General features: G+C 40.3%; 2 protein-coding genes across 2 annotated transcripts in view; one reads left to right on the top strand and one right to left on the bottom strand.

The window, feature by feature from the left end:
- AKT3 (AKT serine/threonine kinase 3) overlaps window positions 1-10549 on the top strand; it is a 133700-nt gene extending 123151 nt beyond the window's left edge. The window contains exons 12-13 of the mRNA XM_057389746.1: window positions 7288-7390; window positions 9387-10549. Coding sequence (XP_057245729.1) covers window positions 7288-7390; window positions 9387-9472 — 189 coding nt within the window. The 3' untranslated portion in view covers window positions 9473-10549. The remainder of the gene's footprint in view (window positions 1-7287; window positions 7391-9386) is intronic.
- Window positions 10550-15151: 4602 nt separating this feature from the next.
- SDCCAG8 (SHH signaling and ciliogenesis regulator SDCCAG8) overlaps window positions 15152-18413 on the bottom strand; it is a 107285-nt gene continuing 104023 nt past the window's right edge. The window contains exon 19 of the mRNA XM_057389744.1: window positions 15152-16099. The gene's annotated coding sequence lies outside the window, so the exon portion shown is untranslated. The remainder of the gene's footprint in view (window positions 16100-18413) is intronic.

Raw genomic sequence — 18413 nt, 5'->3', positions numbered from 1 at the left:
TATTGGAGCATTATAACTAGAGAAATTCTAGTAATTCTTTTTTACTCTGGCCACTGTTGCTTTGAGAAACTAAATTTGCCAGTTAAACATCAACTGAATTTCCTCAGTTGAACAGTCAACTTTCAGGATCGTAGGAATTTCTCTTATGCAGTATTGGCACACAGTGTGTCCCTTATAGAAAAATAACTCATGAAAATGAGGTATGTATTCTGATAGTGTGYTTTTCTGTTTAATTAGAAATAGTTTTCTTCCTAATTGTTCCTTACAAAGCCATTTGTCTGCTGGTTAAAATATCCAGTTGTTCCTTCTGCACACACAGTCTTACACTCWGCAGGCTTCAGAGCTGTGCTCTGAAATATAATCTTCAAACATAATAATAAGGTTAATGAACTTCCATCAGGTGTGTTCATTATAATGCTTAGATGAACATTTTGAGGTATTTTGATACTCTAAAATAACTCAGGGCATCAAATAAATTAGATTTTTAAATAGGTTTATTCTATGCTTGTTTCTGTTGCTGTTTTTTGTAGGATGTAGAGTCTTCAGCAGTAGTCACTTGATGAAATTGATAGTGGACATAACTATTTTCATAGTAAAAATATTTCACAGTAATTTTGCCTCAGTTTTATGCATCATGGCAGTGTAATTTTCTGGCTGCCTTTCAGGAGTGAATTTCTGTTAGCAATGRAAGAACTTAAGTTCACTTTTTGAGTAATGGAAACAAAAAAAAATCATGTATATTCTCAGTAGTTGCTGAATTATTTTGTACATGTGCAYGCTGTGCTCCTGTGCCTCTAATTTTATCATTTTACTAGGTTATCACTTTACTGGTGTGATCACAAACAGAATTATATATCTGTAAACTATTTCATGTATTTCATGTGGCACACCACAGCTCTGTCAGGTCAAATGGATCCAAATGGTCAAATGGAATTACTGGGTTTCTGATACTGCTAGCCAGTTAACCTTATTTGGTGCTACATAATGATAAAAAATATTGTGCGGCACACTGGAGCAGAGAAGGTCGTTGCCTTTAAATGAAAAATGTATAGTAGTTAGCATTTGTGATCTGATGTATTTATTTTTGGCAGAAAAACCATGAGGACATATGAAAGAGAGCAGCCTGTGCCAGGTTCTTCCTGTGATCCTCTCAGCCCTGATGAGTTTTTATCTCTGTGCCTGAGTATGAGAAATTGAATAGTTTGGCAAACTCTGAAGACTTCAAAAGCCCATGTACTAAATAAAAGATTTGTTTTATTTTTAATTAGAATCAGGAAGCTTTTTGAAATTTCTCTGTTTCTCTTATGAAGAATTGCTTTAGCATATTTTTATTTGGATGGCAGAAATACACTAAAGATTTTCTATTTAGGGTCTTTCACTGAACAAAAAGCACATGAACATTATTTAAAAGGTAGAAATTCGGGTGTGTCTKCAGGCTTGAAGCTTGAAGCACTTGGTAGCCTTATGGCAAAGGAGGTCCAGACTTTTAGAGAGGCCTGGTTTTTCTCCTGGATATAATATGGATGAAAGAAGAGAGAAACCATGTGGGAATTTGGGCTGAGATACATGTTCTGATTTGTGGTAGTACCTCCAATTGTTCCTGAAGAAAATTAGGGAGTGCCAGCAAATGGATTTGTTAAGGCTGGGCAGGAGCAGGGWGCAGGGGCAGWAATGGCTGAAGCTCTGGGGTTTGGCTTTGCTGCAGGAGGAGATTTTTGGGGTTCCTGTCCCAGGGCGGAGGCAATGGCTCGAAGCATCAAGCCTGGTAGCTACAAGAGGCTGCTCCTTGCCCTGCAGCCGGGGCTGCCTCAGTTTACTCAAGACACAAAACCAGCACATGATGAAATCCCCCTGTGGAAGTCCTGGGGTCAGGCTTGGCAAAACCTGCAGCATAAGTATRATCTTAAATGAATGTTTAAGTGGTTCTGTGTATCAGATTTTGAAGAAAAAGGGTGGGAGTGATATAGGAAAATACCTCCATTTGGTTTTAGGTTGTTACYATTTGAATCATTCTATTTTTGTACAATTTATCTGCAGTGCCATAAAACCTGCAGAGACTACCCTTGCTGCTTRCTTTTGTGTTGTTGCCATGTGAAGCTGAAAAAGATCAGACAACATCTAACCAGTCTTGATACTTTCATTGTGTTTCCACCGATACTTAAAATACATGGGCAGACCTGGAGGCTGATTACCACCCTTCCCCCAGCTGCTTGAATTTACAGGGAGGAAAACACACAAAGGGTGTCTGATCGTTAAATTTATGTTGCTGTAGTCCTGGGGGTTTGTGGTTTCTCCCTGCCCATGCTGACAGCATTGTGCCACTTAGAAAGCAGTTCATCCGTGGGTAAAGCTCCCTGTTGGGACCTGCTTTCCTGTGGACTTGTGTTCTATGTCCTTCCGCCCCTGAAATGGCAGCTCTTCCTCCTCCCCCTGCCTAGGACCACCACATGCAGAGTCTGTATTGGTATTCCCAATTCCAGCTGTGCTGTGGCTGCTGGCTGGGAGCAACCTGCCTGCTTTAGGGCCAGGCTTGGGGAGCCGGTCCCTACAGGAATGCTTATTGAATGGCTTGAAACTCAACTACCCTCTTTCCTCCCGGTGGAAACTCTGGTTTGAGGGGCATGGACAAGTATTCCTCCCTTCTATTCAGCACAATTCAGCACAATTCTTCTGTTCAGCACAATTCAGCTGCAGTCCCATCAGGGTGATGGGATTCTTATGGTACTGGAATRGTCTGAAGTTGTGTCAGGGGGAGCTTTAGGTTGAATATTAGGGAAAGGTTTATCACCCAGAGGGTGGCTGGGCATTGGTTCCCCTGGGAAGTGGTCACAGCACCAAGCCTGACAGAGCTCAGGAAGCATTTGGACAATGCTGTCAGGCACAGGGTGTGACTCTGGGGATGGAATTGTGCAGGGCTGGGAGTTGTAAATGATGATCCTTGTGGGTCCCTTCCAACTCAGCTTATTTTGTGATGCTGTGAAAATTCCCTTTAAATTAAAAGGAGAAGGAAGATCAGACTGATGTTCTTTTCATTTGGCAGATTGAATGCATCACAATTACTTTGAAGTCGCTTCAGCCRCTTCCTATACAACATCAGGACAAGTGATTCCTGGTGAACTACTTTTGAGCAATATTTTCTCTCATACTGAAATATCTGGTAATTGTTCACTAATTGTGAGAAAGTTAAGGCATAGAGTCAAACCTGTACATCTCAGTGTACCCATAACAGTCAAGTGCTGTACCTGCCCCTTTCCTTCCCCTGGGACATGAGTGTTAAATTTTCCAGGACTTGAACTGAGGAAAAAACGTGGTGTTTCTCACACACTGCTCTCAATGGAAGCCAAATGGAAATGCCATTCACTGGAGATAATGAAGACACTAAGAATTTGATATTGCTTCTGCTGTCATTTCTAWCATCAAGCCTTGGAAGTGGCCAGGGCAGACTCAGCTTGACAGATGGATATGAAATTGGATTTTTGTCTTGAACACAAACTCTTAAAGTCACTTAACTCACGCTGGGTTTAGACTTTTATTTCTTTATTTGTACAGACACATGCATATCTATGCATATGTGTGTGTGTAATGCATAAACCAAAAAAAAATCTGTATTTCTGGTCCTTAGAGTAGTTTGTCAGGAGGTGCAGATCCCTGTCTSGTTGAAGCATTTTTCTGAATTGAGGCTGCTAAAGGAAAAACCGTTATCCCATACTAAAGTTTGGCAGCCAGGACCAAACAGTGGGATTCTCTTGCAGACTGACAAGGCCTGTGCTTAACAAATGCTTCTCTTACTCCTTTTGGACAGAGGTTACTAGATGTGCCTTCTGGTGCTCACATCACTCTTGGACTTCTGATTTCTCAGGTCAGAAGTGGGGAATAGATGTGGCAATAGCACCTGGATACTGTTTCCTTGTGCACCAAGTGGGAAATGTCGCTGGCTGTAGAGTGGCATCTTCACATTGTGATCGTCAGAGCAGTTGTTGATGTTGGCTGTTTTAATCTTTGTCATTAAACCTCAGCTGCAATCTTCCTTGGGATGTATGGAGAAGCTTCTGGAGTGTCGATCTAAGTATTYCTCTCTGCAGCATTTGCACCTTGGTTATCTTTCTAATGTTTCATTACAGTTGAAATTTGTGGACATTTTGCTTTGTTTTTAAATKAAGTCTGTCAACTAATGGACAAAGGAGACACCCCTCCACAAAGATGATTGCCAGAAATTTAGTGCCTTTGTTGTCAGCTCAAGAATCTGGAGTGGGATGTCCCCAAGAGTTTAGCCCCAGTAGATTTAGGGTAGGTGGGGTAGAACCAAGGWGGGAAAGGAGCCATTCCCAGTTTTGTCTGTCCTCAGCTGTGCTGGTGGARGTGATGCTGTGAGGGAAGGAGGCAAAGTGTATGGAAAGAATTAAGGAACCTTTCTGCTACTCTCTGTTGAGCTGGATCTGTAATATCTRTAAACTTCTTGATCTCAGCTACTGTTTCCAGTTTTCCAAAGGTTTTAGGGGATGGTTGGTGTATAAAAGGACACAGCCTGGATAAAAACCAGTGTATGCTGTTGAGGGGAGCCACATGGCTGGAGAGTTTGTTTTTGCAGTCAGTGAAGTTTCCAATTGCCTCTAAAGTCCAGGATATGAAAGATACTTCTGTAAGATAGCTGAATCCTAAAACACCATTGACATCCGTTTGCATCAGGTCCCTCCCTTTTAGTAACAGTCTTGAGTTTCATGTCCTTTACTTGTTTCACTTCCCCAGACAGCTGAACTTCTGTCATCACTGAAATTTTCATCAGCTGACTTAYTGGATGTTGTTGATAAACAGTTTTCTAAGAAGCCTAGCTGCTGAGCATTTAATTGGAGCACCAACTTAAAGAATTTTGTTTTAAAGGTGCTTTTAACACCTGATTAAAATCATTATTGTAATTATTTGTTCCTTAAGAGTCATTTAGCACTGCACTTCTCTTCCTAAAATAATGTTTTTTAAGTATTTTCCGTAATTATTACTATTGCAGGTAGATGGAAAGACTAAGAGGTTATTTACAATCATAGTGAGGCTTGTTCAGTTCAGTTAAAAAAAAAAAAAAAGAAATAACAAACCCCTGGGTTAATCAGTAGTTTGCCCTTAAGTTTTTGAGAAAGAAACTTGTCATCAAATATATTTTCCTTTTCCTCTCCAGCAGCACATCCATACACTGCTACATATAATGCTCTTACCTTGCCATACCCTTTGTATTTCATTAACTGCTTAAACCTGAATCACAGTTGTTAAACTGTGAAGYGAGGGTTTGCTCCTTCTTTTTGCAAAGTGGTTGAAACATGAAAGGTCTCTGTTCTGCTTCACAGCAGGAATAGTTCTTTTCCACTGGAGATGTGTGCTGCACCACTGAAAAGATATTRCCTCTTGTCCTTGACTAGAGAGAGAAGAAAATTTTTCCTAAGATTGTATTTTCATTRTTTTCAAATGAAAAGTTTTTGGTTTTTCTTTTGTGAAATGGCATTTTCTGGTTTTGAYCTGTAAAAATTATTCCAATGAGGGAATTAGTAAAATTGTTATAAACTTGTTATCTTTTGGGTATTTTTCATACTGAATTTAATGCTGAGATGTGTGAAAGCAYCTTTTTGAAAGGATGTGATGGGCATTTGGCCTTGGCTAGAGTACATTAAATGGCTTTCTGTAATCTTGTGTGGGCTTTCTTTCGGATAGAAAAGTGACAATAAAATGGCAATGTGGGATGTTCCTCTGGAATAAGTTTGTTTTTAGGAATTGTGTGGCTGCGTTGCTGGAGAGATGTACATCTTTGGAAATCTGCTTTAGTAGTGCAGAATTGTTTGGGATAGCCCAGCACATAAAAATAATTTTCAAAAAGTGAAGGAATCTGTGCAATAAAATTTATAAACATTGGATATAAATTGATTAATAGCTTGAAGATTCTTCTGAAGTTGAGTTTATGTATCTTAGCACCTTAAGCATTAATTCTACAGTGCCCCAAACAGTTACTTCAAAATACATCTCTGCTGTTGTATGATTTCCATTCAAGGCAATGTAAGGGAAAGCTGAAATTAGTTTTGTAAAAACATTAATCAGGTTTATTGTACTCCATTAAGTATATAAAGTGATAGATTTGGCTTTGYTTARTAAYTGCTTGCACTKTTACWGAAGATCTGGATCAKATAAAAGAGGTCTCTTGGTRCGTACAGATCATGTACACCTATGGMTCCAGTCCASAGAACCTGGGGAAATGAGGGACTTYAGCAGCAGKTCCTCCTCCTTTGCTRTGGGGCAAATGAACAAGTTAATTGTTTGGTGTTAGTGTTCTGGAGTTGAGGAGAGAGAACATGAAACTAAAACCATGTGCAAGCTGATAATACCAGTGAGCCAGGGTATAACCTGTTGTGTTGAAAGGAAAATCAATTACACGCATTCCCAGGGTGTGTGTTTTACATTGCATATGAGGAGAGAGCACCAAAGGGCTCCAAGGTACAGACAAGGACACTGTCACACAATAAACATACACACACAAAATTTGCAGTGTCATACATATTAAACTGCTGATGGYTTTTGGGCTGGCAATGTGCAGTGGGATATTCCATACTCAGTATGCYTTCCAGTAAAAATTTATCAGCAGTTCTTGTGGTGGAGAAGGTGGGTAACAAGATTGGTTCAAAAGAGGGTCAAGGGAGTCCTGCCTGCAGCCTTTGAGTGGCTACTGGTGATTTGCTGTAGGAAATCCCACACTGTGCTGTGAAAGCAGTAGGCAGGTTTAGCTACAGCAGCTCCCTTAAGCCTGAACTGGCCTTTTTTCCAATATAAAATTTATTTTCACATCACGTAATTTCTTCTACAGGCAAGTTCAGATGAAGGCCTTACCACTGAAAAGAAAAACCCCAAACCATGCTTATTATGCTCTCTGTGTAGTGTTTTTTTTCTTAACTGTTTATACCACCCAGTTGTGGTGAAGTGTCTAGAGATGCCTTTGCCTGACAGCTATGTGGGTAATTAAATTGGCCTGAAGAGTTTCTAGGTAATTATCTTTATGCAGCTCAATTTATCTGCAAGTCATGTGAGAGTGATACTTGGAATTTAGCTGTGCAGTGCTATTAACTGGTTTCTGAACTGGTATTTTTGGGATTGACTCTAATGGCYTCTATCTCTTACTGGAAGTTAGAAACTCAGCTGCCTCTCCGCAGACCTATTGTTTGATCTGGGGTGTAGGGAAAAAGAACTTGCTTGTTTTCCTGTAGTAATTTGGCTGCTCTGATGTATAGTAATTCTSTTCTGTTTCTTGGTGCCTTTCAGCTTGTACCTCCTTTTAAACCTCAAGTGACATCTGAGACAGACACCAGGTATTTTGATGAAGAATTTACAGCTCAGACTATTACAATAACACCGCCTGAAAAATGTAAGTCAGAAATGATGCATAAGCATGAYATAACAATAATGTTTATAATAAAGCAGGGTGTAGGGCTTTTTCTGTTTGAATAGAAAAGCTRTTCTCACTGTTACTAATAAAAGTCTTTGTATGGAAGTGTGTAAGAGTAAMTCTCAATGACAGCTTTATTTTTAAAAAGCAATAATTACAAAGCTTAGAATATTAGATCATTCTGGGTTGGTGTTTGGGGGCATTTTTGATGTGGGCTTTTTGGTGTTGGTTTTGTTTGGGTTGTTTTAATTTGTTTGTTGGTTTGGGGTTTCGTTTGCTTGTTTTYAAATGAGAGAAGATGCCAGCTCTGAGTGTTCACTGGTTGGCAGTCAAGGTCCAAGTTCAATGAAGTGCTTGGGACATGGACCCTTGTTTAAACACGTGGACTGTGCTGATGGCTTCACTGGGCTGTCTAGCTTTAGTAACGCATATTCTGGAATACTTTGAAAAAAAACAATTACTTGAAAATTAAATTTCCTMTCAAGTCCTGTGCTTCAGGAGAGCTCTTAAAGACGGTGTTAGTATGGATGTAACCACGGCACTGGACCTTGCACAGTTTCCTTATTGGAGTGAATCTGATTTCAACAGTTTGTGGTTTTGCCTTCTTTTGTTRCACACAAGAATCATGGTCTGATCAGCCAAGCCGAGGCCTAGCAGTGACCAAGCCAGAGCAGTTAAAATCTGAGTTCTGAGTTCTTGAATGAATTTTCTTTCTAAATGGGAATATTGGGGAGTTTTGTTTGTTTGTTTMTATTGGAATTATTATACTGAGAAAACAAAAGTAGACAATAAAGGCTACATTTATGGCTCCTTAATGCCCTGTTATAAAGCAAACTCATTTTTTTGTGTTAGCTGCAGTTTTCTGTTCATATACAGATCTAGAATATTTTCTGAATTTTGCATTTTTAGTGTTTAAAAACAGTCATTGAAGCATAAAGTGATTTGGATTTGAAGGGACCTTAAAGTTCATCTATTTCCAATCCCCCTGCCTTGGGCAGRGGCACATTCCATTGGACCAGATTGCTCAAAGTCCATAATTTAGGTGATTTCAAGTCTTTCTGCTGTGAAAAATGAACCCTTCTTCCATCTATCTTGATAGGAATTTGTTCATATGTGTAACTTCAACAAATTTTACCAAAATTTGGATTAATTTGGGGGTCTGTTGATTTGATATTAGACCTGCATTAACTCTAATTTTTATGGGTAGAATATATGAAGATACAAAACACACAATTCTGAGAGGCTGGATATAAACACATCGTAAGAATAATGTTCTCAGTAGGAGTCTTTAAGAATAAGCACTGTTAAAAAATATCCACGTGAGAATGGATATCCAAATTCTCAGAGTTAGGTAACATCTGGTGCCTGCTTTCCATTGGCACTGGAGGAATTATGTAAACAAAAATATTTATGAATTTGGCTTATTCCATRTTTCTTATGAKACCAGTAAAAARTYATAGTAGTTTAAAAATAAGTASYTTACTAAAAATAAGTAGTTTAAAAATAAGTAGTTTACTAAAAATAATCTCTAAGAATTTAAACACATAGAACCTGTATGAATTGTTCATTTAGTAGCTGTTTTTCCTTTTAACTCCCTTTGAAATGGAGAAATATTAAAATATATCCACAGTAAGATTATRATTTCCTGAGCTCAGCTCAAGAAGCTATGGAACCTGGCTGCCTCAATCGACATTCAGTGAGGCCAGAGGCTGGGTGTGCTGGCATGTTTGGATTGGCCTAGAAGGGTGTTTGAAGGTCTCAGGTGACAGAATAAAATGAACCACCGTGAAATAAATGGTGACTTTTGGGAATGATGTCCTATCCAGTGAGTATCATCCTGCTGTGTGAGCTTGCGTGSTTAACTGAAGTCTTACTTTAACCTCAGCATTGAACCCTGAAAGTTGTACTGCTTATCAGGTGAATATAAAATTTTACTGCAAATATGCTGACGTTTTGAACTTCTTCCTTAACACAGATGACGAGGATGGTATGGACTGCATGGACAATGAGAGGCGGCCGCATTTCCCTCAGTTTTCCTACTCTGCAAGTGGACGAGAATAACTCCTTTGTTCTGCTGCTTCACTGTCATCTTAGGTTTATCACTGAAAACGATTCCTGAACATCACCACCAGTACTAGATAYTACTATGATAGCAGGGGCACTTTCAGAGACCATTCCAAATTGAACAAGTTTCTTTCCCAAACCTACCTAAAATCTGTTTTGGTTTTGCATGACGTATGAGACTCTCTCTACTCCGCTCTCCCACTGTTGCTGCTGCCCACAGTCTCAGTATAGCGACGTCAAGAAGTTACTAACAGTTTCTCTGAGGGTAGATGACTTGACTTCAGCATTGTACACTTTGTGAACAAGTAGTCATCTATTYTTCCTCACAGTGGAGGCTAAACAAAAGCCGTGTTGGTCCAGCTTATCTTCTTCCAGAAGATGAATCAAAATTGTAATTAGTCTAAACAGACTAGGCGATAACATTTTCTTGCATCTGTTTGTGCTGGTTAGAATGAGGAAACGTAAAGGTGGTGATGTACATATGCAAGGTTTCTGTTAGGCATATCATTACTTGAAGCAGGTCTCTGTCATTAACATCTGGCTGGAATTTGTTTGGGAAATGTTTGAGAGAAGGACTTAAACTGTTGATATATATAAATATATATATATATTATTTTTTAATTACTGTTGGATACTACAGAAGAAGCAGAAGGGCTGGGCTCACCCAGCCTGCCACTTAGAACTTCCAGGTTCATGTGCAATCATGGAGAATCGAACATTATACATGCAAGAAATGAAGGCATAAAAACAGCAGTTGAAGTTGTTCAAGGGGTCTTATAATTTGCACCAGATTACATCTTTCTCATGCTTTTCTCTTTCATGATATGCATCACCTCTGATGGCTGAAGAATGTAGRCAGGCATAATGGTATTGCTTTTCACCAAAATGTGTGCACCAAGGTAAACAGGTGTTTGCCTTACTTGTTTTTATTTTGAGTTTGTGAATTAGATTCTTCTCCAGGTGTTTAACTCTGAATATTTTTCTTTTTCTTTTTCTTTTCTTTTTTTTTTTTTTTTTTTTTTTTTTGTTTTTTTTTTTTTTTTTTTTTTTTTTTTTTTTTTTTTTTTTTTTTTTTTTTGTAGTATTTATTTTTAGAGATAAGGTTTGTATGTGTCATGTTTGCAAATGCTGCTACATCTTAGAACAGGCTTATAGCAGTTAATTTTGTAATATATGGAAGGACTGTACAAGCTGAAGGGAATAATGCACTTTTCTCCCATGTGGAAATTTTTAACAAGGCTCTGAAATTGTACATACTGCTTAGAACCAGATTTTTGTGAACGAAATACTCTCTTTTAACCATTTGGCAGTGGAGGTGGGGAATTCCAACCTCACGTGCCAAAGGGTTAAAAATGAACAGGCAAAAAAGCTACATCTTGTGCTCCATTTAGGCTAAACATAATGTAAGAGCCTGACAGCACAAGAGAAAATGTCTGTTCTATATGAAGGAATTGCTTTTGAACAACGAGACCACAGTAATTACAAGAAAAGCACTTTATTTTAACAATTAAAATAGTAAATTTCTGGGATCAGCTGTTCTCAAGGAAGAGTTGCCCTCAACCAAACAAGTCCCGAAACCCAGCAAGTTACACGTAACCGTGGTACCTGATTGACTGAATTTCAAACGTCACAATAAATGCTCCATCGATCGGGAAACGTCTTTCCATTTCCGAAGGTCTGTATTTAACAGAACATGTGCATAAACTTTAGCTTTGATCTTCAGCAATGATAATCTTAATAATAAACCCTTTGGTGCTAGGAGCTGGGGCGTGGCGTGGTGCGGTGACAGAGTGCGCAGCCTCGCAGGTGACATCGGGAAGCCCCGACTCCRTGGGATTATCATTGGAAGTATCTCTGCGTTCAGCTCTTGTTAGCTCCCACAAAGACTGTGATATTGCAGTGTGTTCCTGGTTGCGTTGTGTGAGTGAGTAGATGAGTCTGAGAGATGTTCCTACACAGATGCCTTAGCCTCTTGATGTGGAAAGTTGAGTGCCCAAGCATGAAGCCCACTGCTGGCAGTGCATGTGCTGGGATGGTCAAGGGGTAGATGGGCATTTTAGCAAGGCAGCTAAAGACGCAGAGTAATTTAGACAATTTTTCAGGTTTCGTGTTTTATCTTTAGTAGTGGATGGATAATCAGATAGAAATATATCATGATGTATATTCTAACTGCATAGGATTTCATTATGTCACCCTGTAACACTAAAGACATGTAGATGTTGTCCCTGTGCGGAGAGAGAGAGAGAGAGAGCAGCAAATGCGTTGCAGGTCTGTCCTGGACCAGTGGTGTAGAGGTGTCTACACTGACACAGTAGTGACTGAAATAACCAAGTACTTAACAGACGGGCATTAATTAGTTCTCTGCAAAGGTCTTGTGCTTACAGWCTGATACTATGGTGATTCAAAATCTGTGTTACATGCCTGTGTTTTCTCCCTATGTTTTCAGCTTGTATAGCAATAAGYTTCTTGGCACAGGGCCCCTCAGCCAGTGGCTGACTGGCCGGGGCTCTGGCCAGCAGCTCCTTGTGGCAGTGACACCCTGCGCTTTGCTCTCGTTGCGTAGCCCAGGTAGTGCACAGTTTGCAGGAAGGCTCTGTCAGTGAACTATTTGAAAACCTTTTAAGACATCATTTTGCATTGCTTTGTCTGCTTTCTGAAACATCAGTGATGGAGTTTRTGATGCAGAATCAGCAGCCACCTTGTGCTGCAGACTTGGGGGATTCTCTCTTACCAGTGTTAGAAACAGGTAACAGAGAAATGGACAAGCAGTGCTGAGAGAAACTTTTAAAGCTCTTCTTTTGCTGTCTGCATTTGTGGTTGGATTTGGACAGGAGGTGGTAGCTGGTTGTCTTGGTGAGCCTTTCGAGCACAGTACATTTCAGACCTTGGCTCCAGCTTGTACTGACTTCCATGTCATACAGTATGCCCTCTTGTACTGCAGCCATCTCAGAGGAAATAGGTCATTTCTGTTTGGATTTTGGCAGTTTTGCACACAGCTTCGCTTTCCACACTATTCCATCTTCCAGTACATTCCTGTTGCTAAAAGAACATTTATTCCAGTATTGTTTTACCTTTTTTCCCATCTTTACTTGCGGCTTCTTAAAGCTGACTGTTCTTGCAGGGGCCATGTGCTTCTCCTAGAGTACAAAAGTAAGGTCTTTCCTTACTAACTGCAGGGTCTATATATTACACCTCAATGTACACACTTTGCTGCTACTGTTTGTACTGTCTACAGTAGAATTTCCTTATCTTGCTCCTGGTAGTGCATTACAGGCAAGCATGAAATGTAAAGTATTTATTTAAATAAAAACCTCTAAATTGGTAATTGAATTACCTCCCTGTAGCTTTAGAGTTTGTGACATTTCTTGACCTTGCTAGTTCTTTCATTAGATCCATGCAAGATCTAGTCATATGGTTAAGGATATTAAGCAGACACGACTACGAACCCAAGGAACCGTATTACTGTTGGTCATACTTAAACTGTTTATTTCCTTAAGTATATGACCCACAAGGATGTGAAATAACTACAAGAAACTGTTTTTGTACACTGTACATCCTTAGTATTTTTACACGTATATGATAGGGATGCACATTATTTTCCTTCGTACAGACAGCTTAAATAAAGCACTATGTCAATCTGCTACTTCTGTGTTTTTTAATGCTAATTTGTTCTGGAGGTTTGTAAATATATATATATGTTCAAGCTTGCCACAGAGGACGTATTTTTTTATATCTGCACATTACTATTAAATATCTTAGAGGTTAAAATTCTTAAGTTGTTCTGTGTCAGAGAAAGAAAAATGGAAATGAGAAGGTTATATTGCAGATTACAAAAGATTTCTCAAGTTTTGGATTAAATATTTACTTCATATTTTAAAGTAATTTTATATAGGTTAGATGTTTCAATTCTGAAATGCACAAAGAATTTACTTAATTTCTTCTTACAAGAAAATGTACATCATTATTTTTTTATCACTGTATATATAATGATCTGTGCATGTTTAGTTACAAGTTTTATTTGCTGTGAAGTCCTAGTGACTGTAACTCGCTGTGACGTATTTCAGATACTGGGTGAACAGTTTCAGCTTGTAAATGATTAAGTTACAGTATTGTCAAAAAAAGTTTTTATGACTAAGCAAAATGTATCTGTGCTTTGGACCTAGGCTGTTTCCATACAGGTGGTTCCTGTTAACTCTATGAGATGTGTGTCACTTAAGAAAGTAAATTGGGGTTATGCTTTTGAAGTAACAATTCTACAGGACTCTGCTCTGATCAGCACACCCACCGTTTATGTGATGAAATTCTTGGCATCATATCCCATAGCTAGGTGATGTATTTGGGCAAGGAGATGGAAAAAAGGGAATGTGGGATTTGCAGGGCGCTGCAGAATGGGACTCTTTGAAGCCCACAGGCTGGTCYGGGGCTGTTTGAACCAGCCTCTCTGGAGGGCTGAGTGTCCCTAAAGCAGTGGGTCATCTGGGTTTTAGCTGTTCTCTGATGTGAATGCTTCTCAGGAATAGAGRTGCTTCATCCAGGTCTCAGGTTTTTTCTTTTTTTTTATTTTTTTCCCCCTCCTTTTTTCCCCCTCCCCCATGTTGTAGTAGGAAAGAGCATCAGGGAGACAGTCATTCATTAGTTCAGTGATATCAGGATGTCAGTGACAGGCTGCATCCCATATTGCGGAATCATGCTCTGTGTGTTGACCTGCATTTGGTTGCAGGGTCTGATATTTGTAAACTTAGCAAAACGAATCATTTAGTGCTTAAATAGAAACAGGGGAAAGGTGGGGGAGGGATATGAGACAGGTAGATCTGCTRCTCTAAGGACTCATTAATTGCTACAGAGTATCTGCTGCAGGGGAAGTTATTCCTTCTAGACTCCCAGCAACATTATAGTTGCACCTATGCCTGGGATGAGCATGAAAAACCTACTTCCAGCTCTACTACTGGCAGCCCAGGACCCTTTGTAGAAATCAGACCCGTTGCGTGCACGTGGGTGGCTGGCAGTGTGCCCTGCATGTGGCCACCAGAAGCCCCCTGGTAGGTGAGGCAGGTCCAGAAAGGTTGAGGGTCCCGCTGTGCTCCAGGGTCTCAGTGAAGCCTAAGTGACAGGAATAGGTGCCCGAGTTCCTTTGCACGTGTAGCCTATAGGCGCTGTCTCCTATTTAAACACAGATTTATGCTGTGGTTTAATAAAAATAAATTTTAAAGTTTGCATTTTCCTACATTTATAAATGTATATTCTACCTGTGTAACCATTTATAAAGTAGTGACACTTAAAAAGCTGTCAGTCTAATTACTGTGAAAAATCCAGAGTTCCACTAGAGAGGGCTTTCCTTTAGCAGCCTTTCCTGTTCCTGAGGCCTTCCTCATGCTTAGTGTCATATCCGTGAAGCCGTTTGGGGAGGTGATCAGATGTGTTTGGCAGTTTCATATGGCAGGAAATTGAAATGGGAAGGAAAAATCACTTTGATGTTAGGGCTGTACCACTGATAATTCTTAAAATGTAAGGGAAGGAAAGATAGTGCTCCACATCCAATGGTAATTTATTGCATGTGCTGTTAATCTTATTTTTGTTACATTTTCTGTGTTCATGCCRGCTGAAGTAGCTTTATTGCTGGAGAACTGTTCTTTTTAATTCCCGCTCCCCCTCCCCCCCTTACCAACAACACTGAAAAAAATAGATGTAGAAACTTTTCTCTTGTGTGTGTAGCTTATCCTACACTAGACAGCAAAAGATTCAGACAAATTCTTTCTGAAACAGTCAGGTATTTGGAAAGTAACCTTGAAAAACAAGAGTGCACAATTAAGCAGAAAAAAAAGCTCTCCACCTGTACCCTCCAAATGTTTTGATTTTAGTAATTTGAAGCCAAGTTCAGCTGCTGCCCTGAATATGTGCTGGTGGAAAAGTCCAGCTTCACCACTTCAGTGTGGAGCCCAGCACCTCTTGTAATGGTTCCTCTGTAGTAACCAAGGGCTCCTTTCTCTTAAATGCTTTGTCCAGTGAATGTTTTAAAGGGGAACCTGACCCATGGAAATTCCTCCACAGTAGGTGGAGTACTTTTCAATCTTCTTAGGGTTTTCTGATGAATAAGTAATTGTTGGGATTCTCACTTTTTATATAAAAGTGATGAATATCCTGTAGAATAAGTTCCCAGGTATATTCTGGTATTAAGTTTGTAAACAGGAGGGCAGTGTACATGTGCAGCACTTGCAAACTGACCCCTTCTCCCTCATCCCTCTGCACATGCTTTCCCTTGAATTCAGAAGGACAGAACAAGGAACCTAGAAATCCTATTAGGTTTATTGATATTTCAGTCTGTAAATAATATAGACATGTATGTTCAATTATGAAAATAGATAACATTTTATAAAAATTGTATAAATTATTGATGTCCACACCACGTAATAGCTGTTAAAACTGGCTTGCAAGCCTGGTCTTTTCAGAAAAGTCTCAGCTGTCGTCCTAGAAAGTTTGGTAGGCTGGTAAGGCTTCAAAATATTTGTGATTCTGTAGTTAAAACCAAATAGAAACCAGCTGAAATTAGCTAGCAAGTGCACCTTTTTTCTGCAGAGGTGTCTTTGGATGAGCCTCAGACAAGTTTCAGCCAGGTGCAGAGCAGACCTGAAAGATAAAAGGAAGATATGGGTAGTCTGTATGGCAGTGCCTGTGTTTCTCATTTGTGTCACTTCAGCCTGCAGGTGAGTTCTTAGAAGAGAAAGAAAAACTGGTTAAGACTGCAGTAAGGCAGAGTAAACAAGTACTGTTTCAAAGTGTGCACTTCCTGTGGGCCTGCTGTCCTCACCTCTTTCTAYGCTCAAAAGTCTTACAGGTAGCAAGAAGAGAGATCTGATTTCTGAAAAACAGGATATTCCATGAGCTTTTGACATGGCTCCTGTTTAGCAGTAAATAAGTGAGCTCTTGTTGTGGGGCACGTCTAAGATTCTGCCCCTTCTCACTTCCAAGAAGAAGATGGCAGGTTTGTGCCAGAGGGTGTTTACTGTGCAGTGTTCATGTATGTCTGGGGTGGGCAGCTGTAGCAAAACAGGAAGCTGTTGCCTTGGTGCCAGTAGAAAACCTCTGGTRGGAAGGCTCATTCGCAGTTTTGAAGCTCTTGCATAGCTGTTGTTTGTGCTTCCTCGGTAGCACTTAAGGACTGAATTGARCAAGACATCAAACTATTGGAGCTGGGGGAGCTACCTCGAATTAAGCCACTGCAGTGCTAAAAACTGAATTTAAGAGATGTACATGACCTCAGAAATAAAAATAAACTTTCTACTTTGGCTGGTTTTGCATTAGAAGACTGAAGGGTTTTGKTTTTTTTTCCTTCCCCCCTTGGCTGGTCAGGCTGAGTGAAAAAAGAATTCATGAAACTTCAGTTCATTAAAGAATTCAAACCAGTAACATGGTATTTTTTTCCCCCAAAATACATGCACCAACACCAACTGATACAGTTGTGTCTGCAACCAGAGAAAGGAACTATGATAACAGAAAGCCTTGGGGCTTAAATTCCATGTCAATGCTGGGGTAGTGACAACCAGAGGAAACGTACTCTGTGCTGCAGTGACCATCAGCATTAGAGTATGGGTAGAAGTGTAAAAGGACCCCAAACATTCAGCTCCTGAAGAAGWCCCCTGGAAATTTCTGTGGTGGGTGTCTTTCCACACCAGAGTTATCCTGTGTTAATGCTTTGTGAGATACAGAACCTCAGACTGATTGATGAAGTGGGCAAATCTGAGTCCAGCCTGGCCTGAACCTCTTCACAAAGCAAGCACAAATCTTGGCAGAGTCTCTGTATCCCCCTGTCCAAGGGGCCGTGTGCTAAAGCTGTCATTTAAGGTGTGCTGTTCTCTAATGAAATGGGCACAACTGTCACTGTCACAACCAGGTAATTGGTAAACAATTGGTTACTGCATGGGCCTTTCCAGTCCTAGTTTCTCCTCCTCCCAAGAATGTTACTCAGTGAGCACACCTCTGCAGCACTCAGTGCCCAGGTTCCTCTGGACACTCCCTCCTTACCCCAGTGACATCTGCTTTACTGGTTGGGTATCAGAAGTACAAGCTGGAAGGGTCTGTAGGAGTGGAACCACAGATGCCTGCTTTAATTCACTGCTGCAGCTATACTGGGAGGAGGGAGGACACACTGACTTCCTGTTTGATTAGAAAGCACTCAGGTGGCTTCGGTGCCTCAATCCTCCATTGTATGGCTGTAAAACCCAAGGTGGAGCTCTTTGCAGGGCCAGGCTCAGCTCCTGGGCTGGTGCCCAGCTCTGCCCATAGCCAGACACTGGACAAGATGTAGAGGACTCTCACAGCTGCAGGTTCCTAAACACCGAGGAGCTGAATAGTTGAATCTCACRTCAGTGCAGTCAGACATCAAACAGAGGTCTATCTTTATCCCTTCCTGTCATAGTTTAACTTGCATCGCTTCTAATTAAACTCCATCCAAGCAGAAATTAAGATTTTCATCTGCTTAAAAAAACCCACAACAACATCCACTAACCCCTGTCTGTGCACTGTCACTGGCTGTTAAAAACACGTGGCAGAGGCAGTATCTTTGTGCACTAAGACTACACTAAAACAAAAGCTCTCTCCCCAATAACCAAAGCAATCGTCAGGACTTGTGAAGTTGAGGGTGATGTAAGGATCACCTTGAATCACTTTTGACAGCAAAGATGGATGACCTATCTGTTTGCGGGACATAAGGCTGCCCACTCTGTAATATATAATAAATATCAAACAGGGCACTTGGGAGTACTACTGCATTCACTGCTGGGACCTCACTGAAAATTCGTGCTGACAGAAGAAAAGAAAGAAACCCCCTGCTCCAGAACAGCTGTAATTCTGACAGTACCTCCCGCTGAGCGACTGGGGCAAGAATGGGAACACAGGCACGGGTGAGTGTATTTTAACTTCCTTTCAGAAGAAGGGTGATCAG

This window comes from Malurus melanocephalus, unplaced genomic scaffold, assembly GCF_030028575.1.
Source record: "Malurus melanocephalus ecotype Western Australia unplaced genomic scaffold, MMel_1.1 scaffold_19, whole genome shotgun sequence".
Taxonomy (NCBI): domain Eukaryota; kingdom Metazoa; phylum Chordata; class Aves; order Passeriformes; family Maluridae; genus Malurus; species Malurus melanocephalus.
The sequence above is the reverse complement of the archived record's forward strand: the minus strand, read 5'-3'. Positions and strand labels throughout refer to the sequence as shown.